This window comes from Bufo gargarizans, chromosome 1 (assembly GCF_014858855.1).
Source record: "Bufo gargarizans isolate SCDJY-AF-19 chromosome 1, ASM1485885v1, whole genome shotgun sequence".
Classification (NCBI taxonomy): domain Eukaryota; kingdom Metazoa; phylum Chordata; class Amphibia; order Anura; family Bufonidae; genus Bufo; species Bufo gargarizans.
The window spans coordinates 402,594,742-402,613,351 of NC_058080.1; the positions used below are offsets into that span (position 1 = coordinate 402,594,742).

General features: G+C 41.7%; 1 protein-coding gene across 7 annotated transcripts in view; it reads right to left on the minus strand.

Moving 5' to 3' along the window:
- The window catches only part of PTBP3 (polypyrimidine tract binding protein 3), a 185,595-nt gene that overhangs the window by 26,009 nt on the left and 140,976 nt on the right, over positions 1 to 18,610 (minus strand). For all 7 annotated transcript variants that reach the window (XM_044271212.1, XM_044271222.1, XM_044271207.1 and 4 more), the window contains 4 exons: positions 14,448 to 14,594; positions 10,608 to 10,772; positions 9,166 to 9,276; positions 73 to 247 (listed from right to left, as the gene is read on the minus strand). In XM_044271212.1, coding sequence (XP_044127147.1) covers positions 73 to 247; positions 9,166 to 9,276; positions 10,608 to 10,772; positions 14,448 to 14,594 — 598 coding nt within the window. The remainder of the gene's footprint in view (positions 1 to 72; positions 248 to 9,165; positions 9,277 to 10,607; positions 10,773 to 14,447; positions 14,595 to 18,610) is intronic.

An 18,610-nucleotide genomic window follows, 5' to 3' on the forward strand; every position in this document is an offset into this window, starting at 1 on the left:
TTATATGAGCTTATAAGGGGTTAGGAAGAGGTTGGAACTCTTTAAGATGATGCTAAACCATGAAGAACCTACCAAAAGCAGCTGCCATTGTGGCATCAAGGGATGGCTGTCCATCTCCACTAGGCAGGTCAAGGCGGGTGAAGTCTCGACTCTTATCATTGTTGTATTTGACATTAAGGCTTGTCAGTTTGGAGTATTCGACACGCAGTGTGCAGCAGGCATTGTAAATATTCTGCCCATCTAAAGCCTAGAAAAAGACAAGAAGTAGAATAAAATTTGCCCCTTCAATTAAATGAAGACACACAGGAAGAACGCAGATTTTATTTCACAAACTGCTGGTAAACATGTACTTTAGGTTACCCAATAATCTTTCTAATATTTTATATACCGCAGGTAAATCCATCTTGTGACTGTCAGATAAGGGGCCATTCACACGTCCGTATGAACGGGTCCGGATCCGTTCCGCTATTTTTCGGAACAGTGCTGACCCATTCAATTTTCAATAGGGCCGCAGAACGGAAGTGAGGATGCGGACAACACACAGTGTGCTGTCCGCATCCGCACTTCCGTTCCGCATCCCTGCAAAAAAATAGAGCATGTACAAGAGACACGGACAAGAAAAGACATTTCTATTGGGGTGCCGGGCATGTGCGGTCCGGTGTTTTGCAGATTCGCAATTTGTAGACCGCAAAACACTTGCGGACGTGTGAATGGACCCTAACTCAATGTAGCACTCATCTAACTAGGATACCGATCCTGGATTTATGCAATAAGTGTGGGAATCTGGTATTGTTACTGGTAATGGTAGTGCATATTCACACACGCCTTCAGCACTTTGAATACCAACAGCCACCTTCTTAACCCAGACGCCAGAGACCAAAAATGCTGGGAGCATGTACAAATGTGTGCGAGTCAATGCTAGTGTTGGATAATGGATTTCTATTTTTTTTAAACCTTTTGTAATGTTGAGGGGGATTAAGTAGGAATTTTTCATGAGTAAATCGGCATAAAAGACAATTCCAAGCTTGGATACCTTGCACTACCTCCTTTGTAATATTTTAATGGATGCTACATTTATTCAAGGCTCTACAATGTCATAAAAGATGACAAAGTACAAAAAAAAAAATCGGTAGAATTGCTAAACTGCTGCTTCACGTGGCATATATGAGAAGACAATATCGCAGAAATTAATCTGCACGTCATATTTTTGGCCTAATTAGAGTAGGGTCCAGCATGGCACAGTATCAGCAAAACGACATGCAACTTTGTACGGTCTTCAAACTGACTGTTTAAAAATCCACAATCAATTGATTGTTGAAGGATGATTCTCTACCAATCAGCAGTCAATTAAGGGCCGATTCAAAAACCGTGCTTAGTCCAGGAGACATGGCCCGTGTGTCAAGACCGACTACAGCTCCTCTGACCCGAACAGACTGTATTATAATTCACTACGATGCAGTCAGCTGCAATCAGATTGCGGGTCTGTTGTACTGTACTCACATGTTCAGACAGGAACGCACTGCATCACAAAATCAGTATGATGCATCAGTTTGGGTCAGGGGAGCCGTGATCGGTTTGGGAGATTCAGTCGACACACGGGCCAGGTTTCCCGGACCAAGGATTTTCAGTTTAAAAAGTGAGCAAGTTAGTTTTTGCTCTAACTTTTGGACAAATTTCTGCACTAAAATACCACACTCACTGAGCATTCATTGACTTATGACCTGCTCCTCTTTTACTCCACCAGGCAGTAGGGTTAAGCGAACCGGTGGAAATTCAGGTTCGCCCGAACTTGACCCCGAACCCAATTGAAGTCAATAGGGACCTGAAATTCACTTTATTATTTTCATTATAACATTGTGTTTTTTCTGTGTTAACCACTTGCCATCTGGGCCATTTGCCCCCTTCCTGACCAGGCCTAATTTTGCAAAACTGACATATCTCACTTTATGTGGTAATAACTTTGAAACGCCTTTATTTATCCAAGTCATTCAGAGATTGTTTTCTCGTGACACATTGTACTTCATGATAGTCATAAATTTTTGTCAAAATATTTCACCTTTATTTATGAAAAAATCCCAAATTTAAAAAAAAAATGAAAAATTCGCAATTTTCTAAATTTCAATTTCTCTGCTTTTAAAACAGAAAGTGATACCTCATAAAATATTTATTACTTAACATTCCCCATATGTCTACTTTATGTTGGCATCATTTTGGAAATGTCATTTTATTTTTTTAGGACGTTAGAAGGCTTAGAAGTTTAGAAGCAATTCTTCAAATTTTTAAGAAAATTGCCAAAACCCACTTTTTAAGGACCAGTTCAGGTCTGAAGTCACTTTGTGGGGCCTATATAGTGGATACCCCCATAAATGACCCCATTGTAGAAACTACACCCCTCAAGGTATTCAAAACCGATTTTACAAACTTTGTTAACCCTTTAGGCCAGGCATCCTCAAACTGCGGCCCTCCAGCTGTTGCAAAACTACAACTCCCAGCATGCCTGAACAGCCTACAGGTATCAGCCTACAGCAGGGCATTGTGGGAGTTGTAGTTTTACAACAGCTGGAGGGCCGCAGTTTGAGGATGCCTGCTTTAGGCGTTCCACAAGAATTAAAGGAAAATGGAGATCAAATTTTTAAATTTCACTTTTTTGGCAGATTTTCCATTTTAATCAAATTTTTTCTTTAACACATCGATGGTTAACAGCCAAACAAAACTCAATATTTATTACCCAGATTCTGCGGTTTACAGAAACACCCCACATGTGGTCATAAACTGCTGTATGGGCACACGGCAGGGCGCAGAAGAAAAAGAACTCCACATGGTTTTTAGATGCCATGTCCCATTTGAAGCCCCCTGATGCACCCTTACAGTAGAAACTCCCAAGAAGTGACCCCATTTTGGAAACTAGGGGATAAGGTGCCAGTTTTATTAGTACTATTTTTGGGTACATATGATTTTTTGATCATTCATTATAACACTTTATGGGGCAAGGTGACCAAAAAATTGGTTGTTTTAGCACAGTTTCTATTTATTTATTTTTACAGCGTTCACCTGAGGGGTTCATTCAAGTGACATTTTTATAGAGCAGATTGTTACGGACGTGGCGATACCTAATATGTATACTTTTTCTGATTTATTAAGTTTTACACAATAATAGCATTTTTGAAACCAAAAAAAGGATGTTTTAGTGTCTCCATGTTCTAAGAGCTATATTTTTTTTTATTTTTTGAGAGATTTTCTTATGTAGGGGCTCATTTTTTGCGGGATGAGGTGAAGGTTTTATTGGTACCATTTTGTGGGACATACGCGTTTTTGATCACTTGGTGTTGCACATTTTGTGATGTAAGGTGACAAAAATAGCTTGTTTTGACACAGTTTTTTTTTTTGTTTTTTTTACGGTGTTCACCCGAGGGGTTAGGCCATGTGATATTTTTAGAGAGCTGGTTTTTACGGACGCGGAAATACCTAATATGTATACTTTTTTTTATTTGTTTCACTTTAACACAATAATAGCATTTTTGAAACCAAAAAAATGATGTTTTAGTGTCTCCATGTTCTAAGAGCTATAGTTTTTTTTTATTTTTTAAGAGATTTTCTTATGTAGGGGCTCATTTTTTGCGGGATGAGGTGACTGTTTTAGTGGTACCATTTTGTGGGACATACGCGTTTTTGATCACTTTGTGTTGCACCTTTTGTGATGTAAGGTGACAAAAATTGCTTGTTTTGACACTGTTTTTTTTTTTTTTTTTTACGGTGTTCACCCGAGGGGTTAGGTCATGTGATATTTTTATAGAGCTGGTTTTTACGGACGCGGCAATACTAAATATGTCTATTTTATTTTATTTTTTCTATTTTTTTTATTCCTTACTTGGGGACTTTTTTTTTTTTTTACATGTGAAACTTTTTTTTATTTTACACTTTTCGTCCCCCATAAGGTCATACAAGACCTCTGGGGGACATTTACTTCACTTTTTTTTTTTTTTCACTGTTGATTTCTCCTGTAACTGGGGCTGACATAGTAGCCCCAGTTACAGTGGAAATACACCCCCCAGAGAGGCTGTACAGCGCAATACTGCGCTGTACAGCCTCAGAGCAGGGCTGATCGAGGTCTCTGAAAGACCTCGCACAGCTCCTGCACTCTCCGGTCCTGGCGGTCGCCGGAACAGGAAGCGCATAGCGCTTCCTGCTCTGCATACACAGCGCTCGGTGAGCGCTGTGTATGCAGCGATCCGGAAGGCAGGGACACCTGGGCACTGTCCCTGCCTTCTCTCTGGGTTGCCCTGCTGTCACTGACAGCGGGCAACCCGATCAGCAGCTGCACGATTAGCGTGCAGCTGCGATCTCTGAAAGGACGTTTTAAAACGTCCATTAGGAGATAGAGATCCACCTCCCGGACGTTTATAGTCTATGGGCGGACGGGAGGTGGTTAACAATGCAATTTTTTTCAGAAATAACCATGTTGTAATGGAAAACAATGAAATCACCCGAACACAGAACCCAAACTTCTGTGAAAAAGTCTGGGTTTAGGTCCGGGCACCTAAACTTGCAAAGTTCGGTACGAACTCGAACTTTGCAGTTCGGGTTCGCTCATCCCTACCAGGCAGCTTTCCTTGCAATACTCAGATGGACTCAGCTGTACGCAGTGTATGTAGATATCCTTTAAGCAAATTCTTTAAAACCTTTTTATGTCTTTTTTTTCTACATCACATATGGATGTGTGATTTAGTTCCTACTTGTGTTCCATATTATCTCTTACATATTAAAGCGTGGTCCAAAAGCAAGCAGGGCTGAGGTGTTAGGAACTTCTGTGAAGTTCTTTCATACAAGTCACACTGTGGTTAAATAGTGACACTTGGACAACCCCCAGCTAATGAATTTATAGATACCTTCATCCTCAGGCTGGGGTTCAAAAGAAGAATGAGGGCAAAACACCATAAGAAGGAAGCAGCACATTAAAAACCTTAGGACAAATCAGAAATGGACCCATGTGTTTTCCAGCAGGCTTTACTACGAGTGGAATTTTTTACTAGTAAAAAACAATTTTGGCCTAATTACCGCCAGATGGGAAGGTGCCAGCAGCTAAAGTTCATCAGACAGACATTTTCCCATTTGAAACCTTTCTTAATAGTTTTGCGCCAGGGTTCACACAGCACCTTTTTGACACTGCCATTTTAATGCAAGGATTTTCTGATTATTACTATTTATCATTAAAGCACCATTTATTCCGGGGCTCCATACATATGAAAACACGTAATACAAAAACAAGTACAATAAGCACAAAGAAGACGAGTTACAAACTGGCACAGAAAGAGAGAGAAACCTGTCCACAAGGGCTTACAATCTACAAGGGGTGGGGCAAGAACACAGTACATGAAAACAGAAGCTGCTCATATGGCGGTATAGTGGCAGCAGGGTTACTGTAGGTTGTAGGTTTGTCTGAAGAGGTGAGTTTTCAGGTTACTTTTTAAAGGTTTCCATGGTTATGTTTTACGTTGTTTCGTTTTTAGATCTCGGTAGTCTCTAGCTGAGATTTTTGCTGCATTTTGCCCAAATGGCTTTCAATGGTGAAGAACAGAATGTTTTATAAAACTGCACAAAAAAAAAGGGCACAAACAAAAATGCATTGTGTGTTGAGAACTTTAAATTCTTATAATGACTACCAGCAAACATCTGCCCGCTGCATCTCTAGCAGCTGAAGAAGACAAGGATGAAAAAAACCTGTTATCAATACGCTGTTAAAACCTTAACCCCTTCAAGACCAAGCTAGTTTTTACTTTCAGGACCAGGCCATTATTAGCAAATCTGACATGTGTCACTTTATGTGGTGATAACTTTAAAACACTTTTACTTATCCAAGCAATTCTGAGATTGTTTTCTCGTCACATATTGTACTTCATGACCGTGGTAAAATTGAGTAAAAAAATATAAAAAAAAATATTTCAAATTTGCAAATATCAATTTCTCTACTTTTATAATAGACAGTTATACCTCTAAAAATAGTTACTACTTTACATTTCCCATATGTCTACTTCATGTTTAGATCATTTTGTGAATGCCATTTTTTTGGGGGGGACATTAGAAGGCTTAGAAGTTTAGAAGTAAATCTTGACATTTTTCAGAAAATTTCCAAAACCCACTTTTTAAAAAGGACCAGTTCAGGTCTGAAGTCACTTTGTGAGGCTTACATAATCGAAACCACCCAAAAATGACCCCATTTTAGAAACTACACCCCTCAAGGTATTCAAAACTGATTTTACAAACCTTGTTAACCCTTCAGGTGTTCCACAAGAATTAAAAGAAAATGGAGATGAAATTTCAGAATTTCACTTTTTTGGCAGATTTTCCATTTTAATCCATTTTTCCAGTAACAAAGCAAGGGTTAACAAGAAGGCCATATGGTTTTGGAGGGCCATGTCAGATTTGAAGACCCCCTGATGCACCCCTAGAGTAGAAACTCCAAAAAATTACCCCATTTTGGAAACTACGGGATAAGGTGGCAGTTTTGTTGGTACTATTTTAGGGTACATATGAATTTCGGTTGCTTCATATTACACTTTTTTGAGGCAAGGTAAAAAAAAAAAAAAAAAAAAAAAAAAAAAAAAAAAAAAAGCTGTTTTGGCACCATTTAAATTTTTTGTTATTTACAATGTTCATCTGACAGATTAGATCATGTGGTATTTTTATAGAACAGATTGTTACGGATGCGACAATACCAAATATGACTAATGACTTTAGTGTCTTCATATTCTGAAAGCTAGATTTTTTGGGGGGCGACTGTCTTATGTAGGGTCGCATTTTTTGCGGGATGAGATGATTATTGGTACAAATTTGGAGTGTGTATGACTTTTTGATCGCTTGGTATTACACATTTTGTGATGTAAGGTGACAAAAAATTGTTTTTTTACACTTTTTTTTTTTTTTACGTTGTTTACCTGAGGGTTAAAGCATGTGATATTTTTATAGAGCAGGTTGTTACAGATGTGGCAATGTCTAATATGCCTACTTTTTTATACACTTATATTTTTGAAACAAAAAAATAATAAACATGTTTTAGCGATTTTATAAATTTTTGGGGAAATTGTTTTAGGTAGGGGCTCATTTTTTGCAGGATGAGGTGACAGTTAGATTGGTACTATTTTGGGGGGCATATGCCTTTTTGATCACTTGGTGTTACACTTTTAGTGACGTAAGGTGACAAAAAAATTAGTTTTTTTTATCAGCACAGTTTTTATTTAACTTTTTTGACAGTGTTCATCTGAGGGGTTAGGTCATGTGATATTTTTATAGAGCCTGTCTATACGGATGTGGCGATACGTAATATGTCTACTTTTCTTTTTTTTCCTATTTTGTACAATTTAGTTTTTTACTTTATTTTGGAAAAATACGCTTTTTTTACTTGAAACTTGAATTTTTTTCACTTTATTTTAGTTTTTCTATATTTGTCCCACTGTGGGACTTCATCTTTTCAGGGTTTGATACCTGTTTCAATTCAGTACAATACATTCTGTGTTGTACTGAATTGAACTGTCAGCACTGACAGTTGCCTAGGAGACCCAGCGCTCAGGCTGGATCTTCTGGGCTTCCGTAGGCTGGCAGCTCCGATGCCTGTGCAAGGCATCGGGGCTGCCATGGCAACCATCGACTCCCTGCCAGCGCGGGGGAGCTATGGAGTCAGAGGGAGCCCCCTCCCTCTGTAAACGCCGCACGTGCCGCGGTCAGCACTGACTGCCGTACGTGAAAGGGTTAATCACCGCAGACACACATGCCGGCGGATGCAGCAGGGGCCCGTGCTGCAGATCAGGCGGGTGCAGCTCCTGCACCCGCCCGATCCAATCACGTACATGCACGTGAGGATGCGGCAAGGAGCTACATTCGCTCACGTACATGTGCGTGATAATGCGAAATCTGTCATCAGTCTTATGCTGCCCTATCTGAGTGATCCTGCTTAAAATTAGGGGTCGTTTTCTTACAGTCAGTACACAGCAGCTTCCACACGAGCCAAGCACTGGCATATGCTCAGTACAAGCTCAGAATTCCCAATATTCATCAGTTCTTTGCTCTTTCCAACGCTAACTGGCAGGCTCCTTTCTATATACAGTATAGAAAGAGAGCAGTTAGCCATCCATAGAAGCTCTTGAATATTGGTGCTCATCACTATGCCGAGTGGACTTCAGCACTCTGATCATGCTGGAGCTGCTAAATAGTGATTTTAAAAGAAGAAAATGTTTTTCTCTAACCTGTTAGAAAGGTACATGATGTAAACTGTAGTGAGGGTAATCTTCTTTCCAGTTACTGTATTTGAGAGCTATAACCTTCCTTCTGATCCTCAGCTGTGTCATGTGACCAACTCTCTGATCTCCAACTGACAAAGGACAGGAAGTCAGTTACTTCTCTATTGATTCCTATGAGACTGACATTGAGGCTCCCATAGGAATACATAGAGAAGCTGATGATGTGTTTTTTGGATCGTCAGAGTGTTGGTTACATGACACAGCTGAGGATCAGAAGGGAGGCTATAACTCACAAATACAGTCACCGCTAATTGGATTACCTTCACTACAGTTTACACGATGTAAGTGGGAGTGCTTCTTTAAGAAAACGACTGGGCCAATATATATCCTCCTTTTTGCATGCTAAAATAATCTAAACAGAGAAGTATATGTAGGCATCACACTATAGTGTGTGGCAAAATGTGCAACATAAAATACTCACGTCCACTTTGCATTTCACGTGCCACACTGCTGCACAACAATAGGGTGATCTCCAGAAGATAAAAGACTATCACGCCAGATAAAAACCAACCAATAGTAAGATGAATGATAGATTTGTGAAGACACTTGCTCGCTTGATAGACAACCAGTTCTGCAAAAGCTCTTTCAGGTGGATAAATTCCCCCCCCCCCCCCATTGTTGGCACAAGCTCAGCCACTTATCTCTATTTTGCAAAATAGGTCAGTCATTGTAGAGCTGGGTCCAAGAACATTTCAGACTCATTCATTACTGAAGGTCTTTGTTTATCAGGCGCATTTACACAAAGCAGCTTTGTAACTCGATAATGCACAGCATAAGACTGCCAAATTTTAGGAATCCCTATAAAACATGCAGAAAGAATATTTTTTCTCTTCCCTGTCTCCTGTAATAAGTGTGCGTCATGTGCCGTTCTTACCACTTTGGCGTGATGTGCGTTCATTGGATCAGCATACTGAAGCAGAGCCTGGAACTGGTTGTTCTTTGTGAATGTGATGATCTTCAGTACTGTTCCAAACTTGGAAAAGATCTGTGACACAGGCAAGAAGTGAGATGTCTCAAAGATGTCTTAAAGATTCCTCCTACTTATCAAGCGTGATGTGAACGTGTTCTTCCAAAGATTTCAATGTGATAATAGGGTAATAATGTAGTGCCCTAAACACAGTCCCCCTTCTGCTATAGGTCTTGGGATTAATTAAAAGCATGGAGCATTGGGCAATGTATAATGTACTACGCATGCAGCATACATTATACATTGTAAAATCTATTCCTGGAAACTATACTGCTACTGGCATACTGTACTATGATGTACTAATGCAATGAAGACTCTGAAACTGCAATTAAAGGGGTATTACCATCTCAGCAATTCATGTCAGTATGCGTTGCTATGGAAACAGCCGAGTGGGCTGTGTTACAGTGTTTCCATAGCACCCCATTCAGTTCTAGGGGAGATATGGAAACAGTGTAGCACAGGCCGCTTCTGGCCTCTGCGTATGACAGGTATTCTGATCTCAGCCATGAATGGATGAGATGGAAATGTGTGTGTAATACAAGTGAAATATAAAGTCATATCAGGCGAACAGATTGGTCTGTTTGTAGACATTGCATAAAAGTAGAAATATGGTGGAACTTCAGTTCAAAATGTCCCACTGCTTCAATCGGGAGAAAGTGTACTTTAAATACATATCCAAAGAGCAGTTAAAGAGGACCTGTCCCATCTCCATACATGTCTGTCTTAGGAACTTCTTGAATTCCCCATGTAATAACAAGTCTGGAACATCTATTCTTATGTCTCTATGTTGTGCCATTCCTTTATTATTCCTTCAAGAAGTTACGTATTAAAGGGGTTTTCAGAGATTTTTATACTGATGGCCAACCCTCAGAATAGGTCATCCGTATCTGATCTGGGACCCCCACCGATCAGCTGTTTAAGAAGGCACGGGCATTTCTGTGAGCGCCACGGCCTTTCTGTGGTTACCAAGCACAGCGTTGTACATTATATAACAGCTGTTCTTGGTATTGCGCTCACCCCCACTTAATTCAGGAGTGGGGGTCCTGGGTTTTGGACCCCCACTGATCACTTATCCTGATAATAGATCATCAGTATCAAAATCTTGGAAAACCCGGCACAGTCTGACACTAGTAGCACTGATTGGATAGTGGCAGATTGTGCATGCACGCCCCCCCTTAAAATAAGAGACAGACACAGAAATAAAATACACAAAAAACAAAACAAATAAAAATAAACATAAGGTCAGGGGTAGTAATAATGCAGTGAGGTATCTATTAGGCTTAATCACAGGTTTCAATTATTTTTGGACTATATTAGTGCAGCTAAGGGAAGAGTAGAAATATGAATACCTGATGCAGAACTTCCAGAGTAACGGGATAGAACAGGTTTTCCACAATTATTCTTAGCACAGGACTATGGCCTGTTAACATCAAGCTTTCACTTCCGGGAACACCAGTGAGAGTCAGACCACCAGACTGGACAGTGTTCACAGCTTGCAAAGCAGCCTGTGCGCGCTTATAAAAAATAAATAAAAAGGCATGTTCCATATTAGAAAACATTTTCTGTGCATCAGCATAAAAACAGCCTAAGAAACAACTAATTATACAGTATTAACCAATAACTTTATTTCATCACGGTCATAACTATGTATAAAATGTGAATTCCTGTACATGAATTACACAGCTTAGTAAATGCACTGAACTACTCATCTTGCACCAGTCCTGAGTTACAGCTTGTATATGTAAGCATAATAGTTTGGTGCTACATTCAGATTTCTGCTAGCTCCAACTAGAGTCAACAGGATTTCAGTACATTCTGTCAGGGTTCGTCTTACTGTATTTGAGATGACTGAAGAAAAGTGATTTCTAGACAACAGGAAGGGCCAGCCTATTACGAGGCACCAAAACCTGTACGGCAAGATTTAATTATTTTTTGTTAGAGAGAGTCTGTCACCTCCAAAATCAAAGTAAGCATATGTGGGATAGAGGCCCAAAACACAACCATACCCTACTTGTGAAAATACAGTTTTCTAATCCTGAGAAATTTTCTTTTTATTTGGTGCAAATAAGGATTTCAGTGCACCAAAGTTACTCTATTTGATGCACCTGGCGTTCCCTGTGTCATCACTACTGCCTCTGAAATCTCAGGGACTGTCAACTGTACAAGAGGGGAAGGTGTTGGTTGGTGTTATGGCAGACCGATGGGGCACCTGAGAGGCCCCACCCATAATAAAAATAAAGCTTTTCTAGATTTTCATGAAAAAGTAAGGTTATATTTCAGGGTACCTACCCTGCATGGTGGTATGCTTTGAAAGCAATTTTGGAGGTGGCAGATTCTTTTTAATTAAAATTTTTTTTTAACAATAAGTCATTTTCTGATTACATACTCCCTTTAAAACATCAAACTGGCCCCAATATAAAAAAAAAAAGTCCCACAGGTCACCATTATATTGAAGGCCAAAATAGTGCAAATAGATTTTTGGGCCTATTTCTTATTAGATTTTTATTCGGTTTCCCTATATGACTATACAGTATCAAAATATACAGTCATAAGAAAAACAAGGTGCACCATCTTTGAATTCTGTGGTTTTACGTATCTGGGCATAATGCTAAAAAAATCTTGAGGTAAATACATCCTCAGATGAACAGCACATGACAAATTATACCACATCATTATTTATTTTAAAAAAACTAGGCCAAAATGCATAAGCTGTTTGTGAAGTAGTAAGTGCACCCATTACTGCTCCCATAGAATTAAGAGGGTAAGTGGCAACCAGGTGCCACGGAGGAAAGACTGGGTCATGCCACAGGACAATGATCCCAAGCATACCAGCAAATCTACAACAGCGTGGCTGAAAAATAAATGATTATTTTGTGGAATAAATAATGGCACGGTTGAATCCGTTGTGCGTGGCCGTTTATCTGAGGTTCTATGTATCTAATTTTAAGACATTCTAAGGGTCAGATTTTTTTTTATGCCTCGATATGTAAAACCATTGAAAGACAGTGTACATTGCTTTTCTCAAGACTGTAGCCGTTTCCAGTTCTTCTTACAGATGTTATAACGAAGAAGCTCATGACTGCACTGGTTACATTCATGTTGGGCTCTAAAGCGAGTAAAGATAGATAAAAACTGAAAGGAAGGGAAGAAGAACAGGAGAGAGGGAAACTTAGGGGATGAAAATTAACATTTAGGAGCGAGTAGAAAGGGAGAACGGGATAGGGTGGCCCAATATGAAGCTTTAACACAGTGTTGTCTAACTGGTGACTCTCCAGCTCTTGTAAAAACCCTAAGACATTCTGAGAGTTGTAGTGCTGCAAGAGCTGGAGACCTATAGGTCAGAGACCACTTTTCAAATGACATTAAAAGGGTTGTCCAGGGGGAACTACAACTAAACAGCCGATCTCATATTGATGGGCTATTCTGAGGATAAGCCATCAATATCGAAATCCTAGATAAGCCCCTTTAAGGGAGCTATATGTAGGGGTTCAGCAGTTTGCAACATGTACTTAAATCTACAAACGTCTTTGATGGTTTTCCTGTCGCTTGATTTTGGGCAAATGGCTGAAAAAGGTAGAAAACAAAAAGTACTCCATAAACGTCCGGTCGTTCTTTCTTCACAAGGCGTCAACGCAGGAATGCAAGAGATTGGTTAACAAACAAAAATCCGGCTGCCTGCAGACGTCACTAGGGTTACACTCGTGCAGACTCATCTACAGAGCTCCTACTGAACTTTATGAAAAAGAACCGTCTTCGGTATGCTCCAGAGATCTGCATAGTGGCGACGGCTGGCAGCCAGCAACTACACGGTTAACAGTAAAACCCAGGATTGTAAGGCTATGTTCACACTGCATTTGAGCCTTCTGTCAGAGGTGTATGTAGGAAAGTATTCACTGATGTACATCCACGATGACAGATTGTGACGTACACCGCTGTATAGGTATATAGTGGCATACAACATCCATAAGCATCCAAAGTAAACAAGCCTGATGGAGGACATTCTTTGGCTTCCACTGATGTAGGAAGATTTTCCTGCATATTTGGCAGCTGTACACAGCAGAAGCAGTATGGATGTAGCCCAAGAGGGAGTTCAGATGCGGTAGTTTAATACGCAACAGAATTTGATGAAATCCACAGTTGCTACGTGTAGATTTTGAAGTGGCTTTTGCTGTGGTAATTATCCATAATGGAATAAGGATGGTGCAGACATGAAAACCTACAGCATGCCCTCACATCTGAAGTAAAAAAAATAACCTCCAATCTATATGGTGTTGCATAATCTGCACACAAAAAAAAAAATCTGCAAAAATATCACATCTGAACGTGGCCTAATAATAAACTAATTAGCACAGAATTTCCAATTTAAAAATAAAAAATGGCAACAATGGCACAGCTGGTTGTTTATTCTAGTTGTCAAAATTAAGGCTCATACACACGGCCGTAGTTACAGTCCGCATCCGATCCACATTTTTTTGGGGCAGATTAGATGCATTCATCTCAAAGGGGGCCGCAAAAGATGCGGACAGCATTCCCATGCGCTGTCAGCATCCGCATGTACGGCCCTGCGGACAAGCATAGGAAATTTTTACAGAAGTTAAAAAAGGTGGGTTGCACTCCGCCAGGATCATTGTTTTGCGGACCACAAAACACTTAAGGCCGTGTGCATGAGTCCTTACCATCTACAAATTGACTCCATTGAATTTATTGACGAGATTTACCGTATCCATTTAAAACAGGTCCCGCATAACTCTTATGGCTCTTTTGTAAACAGAAGCCATAAAGAGCTAGTGTGAACAGAGGCTTGGGATCCTTTTAGCTGAAGCTGGGCCATATTGTGTGTTTCAACAATATAACAAATTAATCGGGGCCTGTTAAAACGGCCTTTACAAGGGCAGATGCAAAGTGTATGGGAAGATGAACGATCATTCGTTCCAAATACAGTTTGTATATTGTTGGCAATACATCCCTTGTTTCCATGGGAAGAAGTGCTGCCAGCAAACACTAAAGATCTGCTCAGCCAACAAATGAGCGTCTGTCGGCTGATCGGTGGAGAGTTTAGATGGGCCAATGATAGCCAGGACAAACAATCCTACAAATATTCACTCCTGAATCATCGTCCCATGTAAAATGGCTTTTAGTCCAAGCCCACTGAAGTAGATTACCAATTACAATCGCATTCTGGTACATACCGACTGATTAGGTAGGTTGTCAGTCTTTAATTCTCTGTGGTTAGAATACTGAATATAGACAGGCTGGCTGCGGAGATGAGGAGTGACAGGGGTGTAGTAATTCATCATAGTAATAGCTGCTTCTTCAGAAGCCATTTCCAAGAAGGCCTGAGATTGAAAGAAACATAGGAAAATATTACCATAAAACCAGACCGTAATACATTTGTTTGCTCAATTCATTATTTCAATCTAGAATGCTGAATTCCTGGTTAAAATACTGCTTAGAAAAAAAAATTATCTAGGTAACTAATGGGTTATACTGCATCCTTTTCAAAGTAGCAGACTCAACGACAGATCAATGCAAGTATTTGTGCTTTTCCAGTAAAACGTGGGTATGTAGCGTATAAATAGCATATCTGCTGCATACAACAACCTACTTGTCTCCATTCTCACTAACTAGAATAATCCAATTACCAGAAGTGGTAACTAAGTAGGTTTGCTTTAATTTTAAGCTTGTATGTACGCAAACACAAAGAAGCAGAAAAATGAAGAATCTAAAAAGAAAAATACAGCATACAGTAGTGCAATCCCATGAGAAAGCTAGTCACGCAACTGGACTGTGCACATACCGCATGTAATCAAAGTCATTCACCAGTACATTGAATGGCAGGGCTACAGTCACACTACTTCAGACGTGGACCTGTCAAATGGATAGACTGTTCACACTGGAGTCACACAATAGAGCAGGGGTGCACAGCCTGCGGGCCAGGGGCCACATGCAGCACGTTATGCCATTCTGTGCAGCTCTCAACCATCTACACACAGAAATGGAAATAAATGGGAAAAATAAAAAATAAAAAAATCAATAGAAAAAAATATAAAAAATAAATCTCCTCCGCATACTTGGTATTGCTGTGTACAATACAATTATAGTATGATTTACCCCACATGGTGAACACCGTAAAAAAAAAAATTATTACTTAATTACAGTTTTTTGCTTATTGTCCACCAAAAAAAAAAGAATTAAAATTAATCTTATGCAATTGAGTCTTATGCAAAATGATACCAATGAAAACTTAAAGGGCTTCTGTCACCCCACTAAACAGTTTTTTTTTTTTTTTGTTTACTTATAATCCCTATACTGCGATTTATGGCTACATAATCTAATTAATCATTTTGGTTCAGTAGATTGTGTTAAAAACGTAATTTTAAAATATGCAAATTACCTTGCTACCAGCAAGTAGGGCGGCTACTTGCTGGTAGCAGCCGCATCCTCCGATCCTAAAGACGCCCCCTCCGCATGTTGATTGACAGGGCCGGTGAACGGGATCGACCTCTGGCTTGCCCTGCCTGCTATCAAGATCTCGCGCCTGTGCCGTAACGGTATTCAGTCGGCGCAGGCGCACTGAGAGGCGGCCGCTCGCTCGGCCGCTCCATCCTCAATGCGCCTGCGCCGATGACGTCACATCTTCACCCGGCGCAGGCACATTGAGGATGGAGCGGCCGAGCGAGCGTCCGCCTCAGTGCGCCTGCGCTGATTGAAGACAGGTACGGCGCAGGCACGAGATTTTGAATGCAAACAGGGCCAGCCAGAGAACGATCCCGTTCCCTGGCCCTGTCACTCAACATGCGGAGGGGGCGTCTTTAGGATCGGAGGATGCGGCTGCTACCAGCAAGTAGCCGCCCTACTTGCTGGTAGCAAGGTAATTTGCATATTTTAAAAGTACGTTTTTAACACAATCTACTGAACCAAAATGATTAGGTAATTAAATTATGTAGGCATAAATCGCAGTATAGGGATTATAAGTAAACAAAAAAAAAAAAACAGTTTAGTGGGGTGACAGAAGCCCTTTTAAAAAAAAAAGCCCCCCAAAAAAAAAAAAATATAAGGAATTGCCCTTGGAATATGGCAAGGAGAAAACATTTTCTTTTTTTTTCCAATAGGTTTTAGGCCCCTTTCAAACAAGCGAGTATTCCGCGCGGGTGCAATGCAAGATGCGAACGGACCCATTCATTTCAATGGGTCTGTTCACATGAGCATTTGTTTTCACACATCACTTGTGGTTGAAAATGGCAGCATGTTCTATATCCTGCGACTTTCAAGCAACGCTGGCCCTATAGAAGTGAATAGGGGTGCGTGAAAATCACGTTTTTCATGGATGGTTGCTAAGAGATGTTGTTTGTGTACCTTCAGTTTTTTATCACGCGCGTGCAAAACGAATTAAATCGCACTGCACCCGCGTGATAAAAACTGAAAGCTATTGCAGACAAAACTGAATGACTTGGTTTGCGAAATCGCGCAGTTTTCACTAAGAATGTATTCACAATAAATCCGGACCTAATCTGCACACGCTCGTCTGCAAGGGGCCTTATTGTGGATAAGTAGTAAAGGCAAAAAAAAACACAAAAAAAAAAACAAACAAAAAAAAAACATATTTGGTATCGCTGTAATCATACTGACCCAGAGATTAAAGTTATTATGTTACTTACGCAGCAAGATGAACGTCTTAAAATTTACAGTGTAAAAACTCATTGGTGGTATTACTGTTTTTTTTTTCCATTCTTCCCCAGAAAGAGTTAATAAAAGTTAATCAATGATTATACGTAGAAACGTGAAACACTAATCCAGCTCATCCAGTCTTGTTCACTGTATCTGCACGGTAACTCCTGGAGTATCAGGTAGGGGTGGGCGATATGGCCTAAAATCTATATTGCGATATAATTTTAAGCATGTGCGATATGCGATATATATTGCGATATATTGTTTTCTATATTGGGGGGGGTGTTAAATTTTTTTTTTTTACTTTTTGGCCTCCTTAAGGGCTAGAACCCTTGTCATATTCACCCTAATAGAGCTCTATTAGGGTGAATAGGACTTTGCACTCTCCCTGCTGCCCTGTGCATAGTGCACACAAGAGCAGGGAGCTGACCATGGCGCCAGCCTCTCATGTGCTCCCCCAGCCTCTGATCTGCCCCCCTTCCCCAGCCTCTGATCTGCCCCCCTTCCCCAGCCTCTGATCTGCCCCCCTTCCCCAGCCTCTGATCTGCCCCCCTTCCCCAGCCTCTGATCTGCCCCCCTTCCCCAGCCTCTGATCTGCCCCCCTTCCCCAGCCTCTGATCTGCCCCCCTTCCCCAGCCTCTGATCTGCCCCCCTTCCCCAGCCTCTGATCTGCCCCCCTTCCCCAGCCTCTGATCTGCCCCCCTTCCCCAGCCTCTGATCTGCCCCCCTTCCCCAGCCTCTGATCTGCCCCCCTTCCCCAGCCTCTGATCTTCTCCCCTTCCCCAGCCTCTGATCTTCTCCCCTTCCCCAGCCTCTGATCTTCTCCCCTTCCCCAGCCTCTGATCTGCCCCCCTTCCCCAGCCTCTGATCTTCTCCCCTTCCCCAGCCTCTGATCTTCTCCCCAGCCTCTGATCTGTCCCCAGCCTCTGATCTGTCCCCCTTCCCCAGCCTCTGATCTTCTCCCCTTCCCCAGCCTCTGATCTTCTCCCCCAGCCTCTGATATGTCCCCTCTGGTAACGCAAACCCCCCCTCCCTCCCTCCCCAGTATTAAACATTGGTGGCAGTGGCCACAGGGTCCCCCTCCCCCCCCCCCCCCCATCATTGGTGGCAGTTTGCAGTTCCGATCGGAGCCCCAGCAGTGTAATGCTGGGGCTCCGATCGGTTACCATGGCAGCCAGGAGTCACGCTACTGAAGTCCTGGCTGCCATGGTATGTTAGTGAGCAGAGAGCAGCGCATTATACTCACGTGCGCTGTGGCCGCCGGTCGCTCCTTCTTCTCATAGGTCTGTGCGGCGCATTGCTAATGCTGTAAGCATTAGCAATCCGCCGCACAGACAGAAGAAGGAGCGACCGGCGGCCACAGCACACGTGAGTATAATGCGCTGCTCTCTGCTCACTAACATACCATGGCAGCCAGGACTTCAGTAGCGTGACTCCTGGCTGCCATGGTAACCGATCGGAGCCCCAGCATCACACTGCTGGGGCTCCGATCGGAACTGCAAACTGCCACCAATGATGGGGGGGAGGAGGGGGACCCTGTGGGATATGGCCGGCACAGTCATTGGTAGCGCAGTGGCCACAGTCCCTCCCCTCCTCCTCCTACTCTGTCCTCGTTGGTCTTCAGCGGCAGCCGCGCACAGTGGGGAGGGAGAGACTCCCTCCTCCTCCCTCCTCCCCCCTCCTC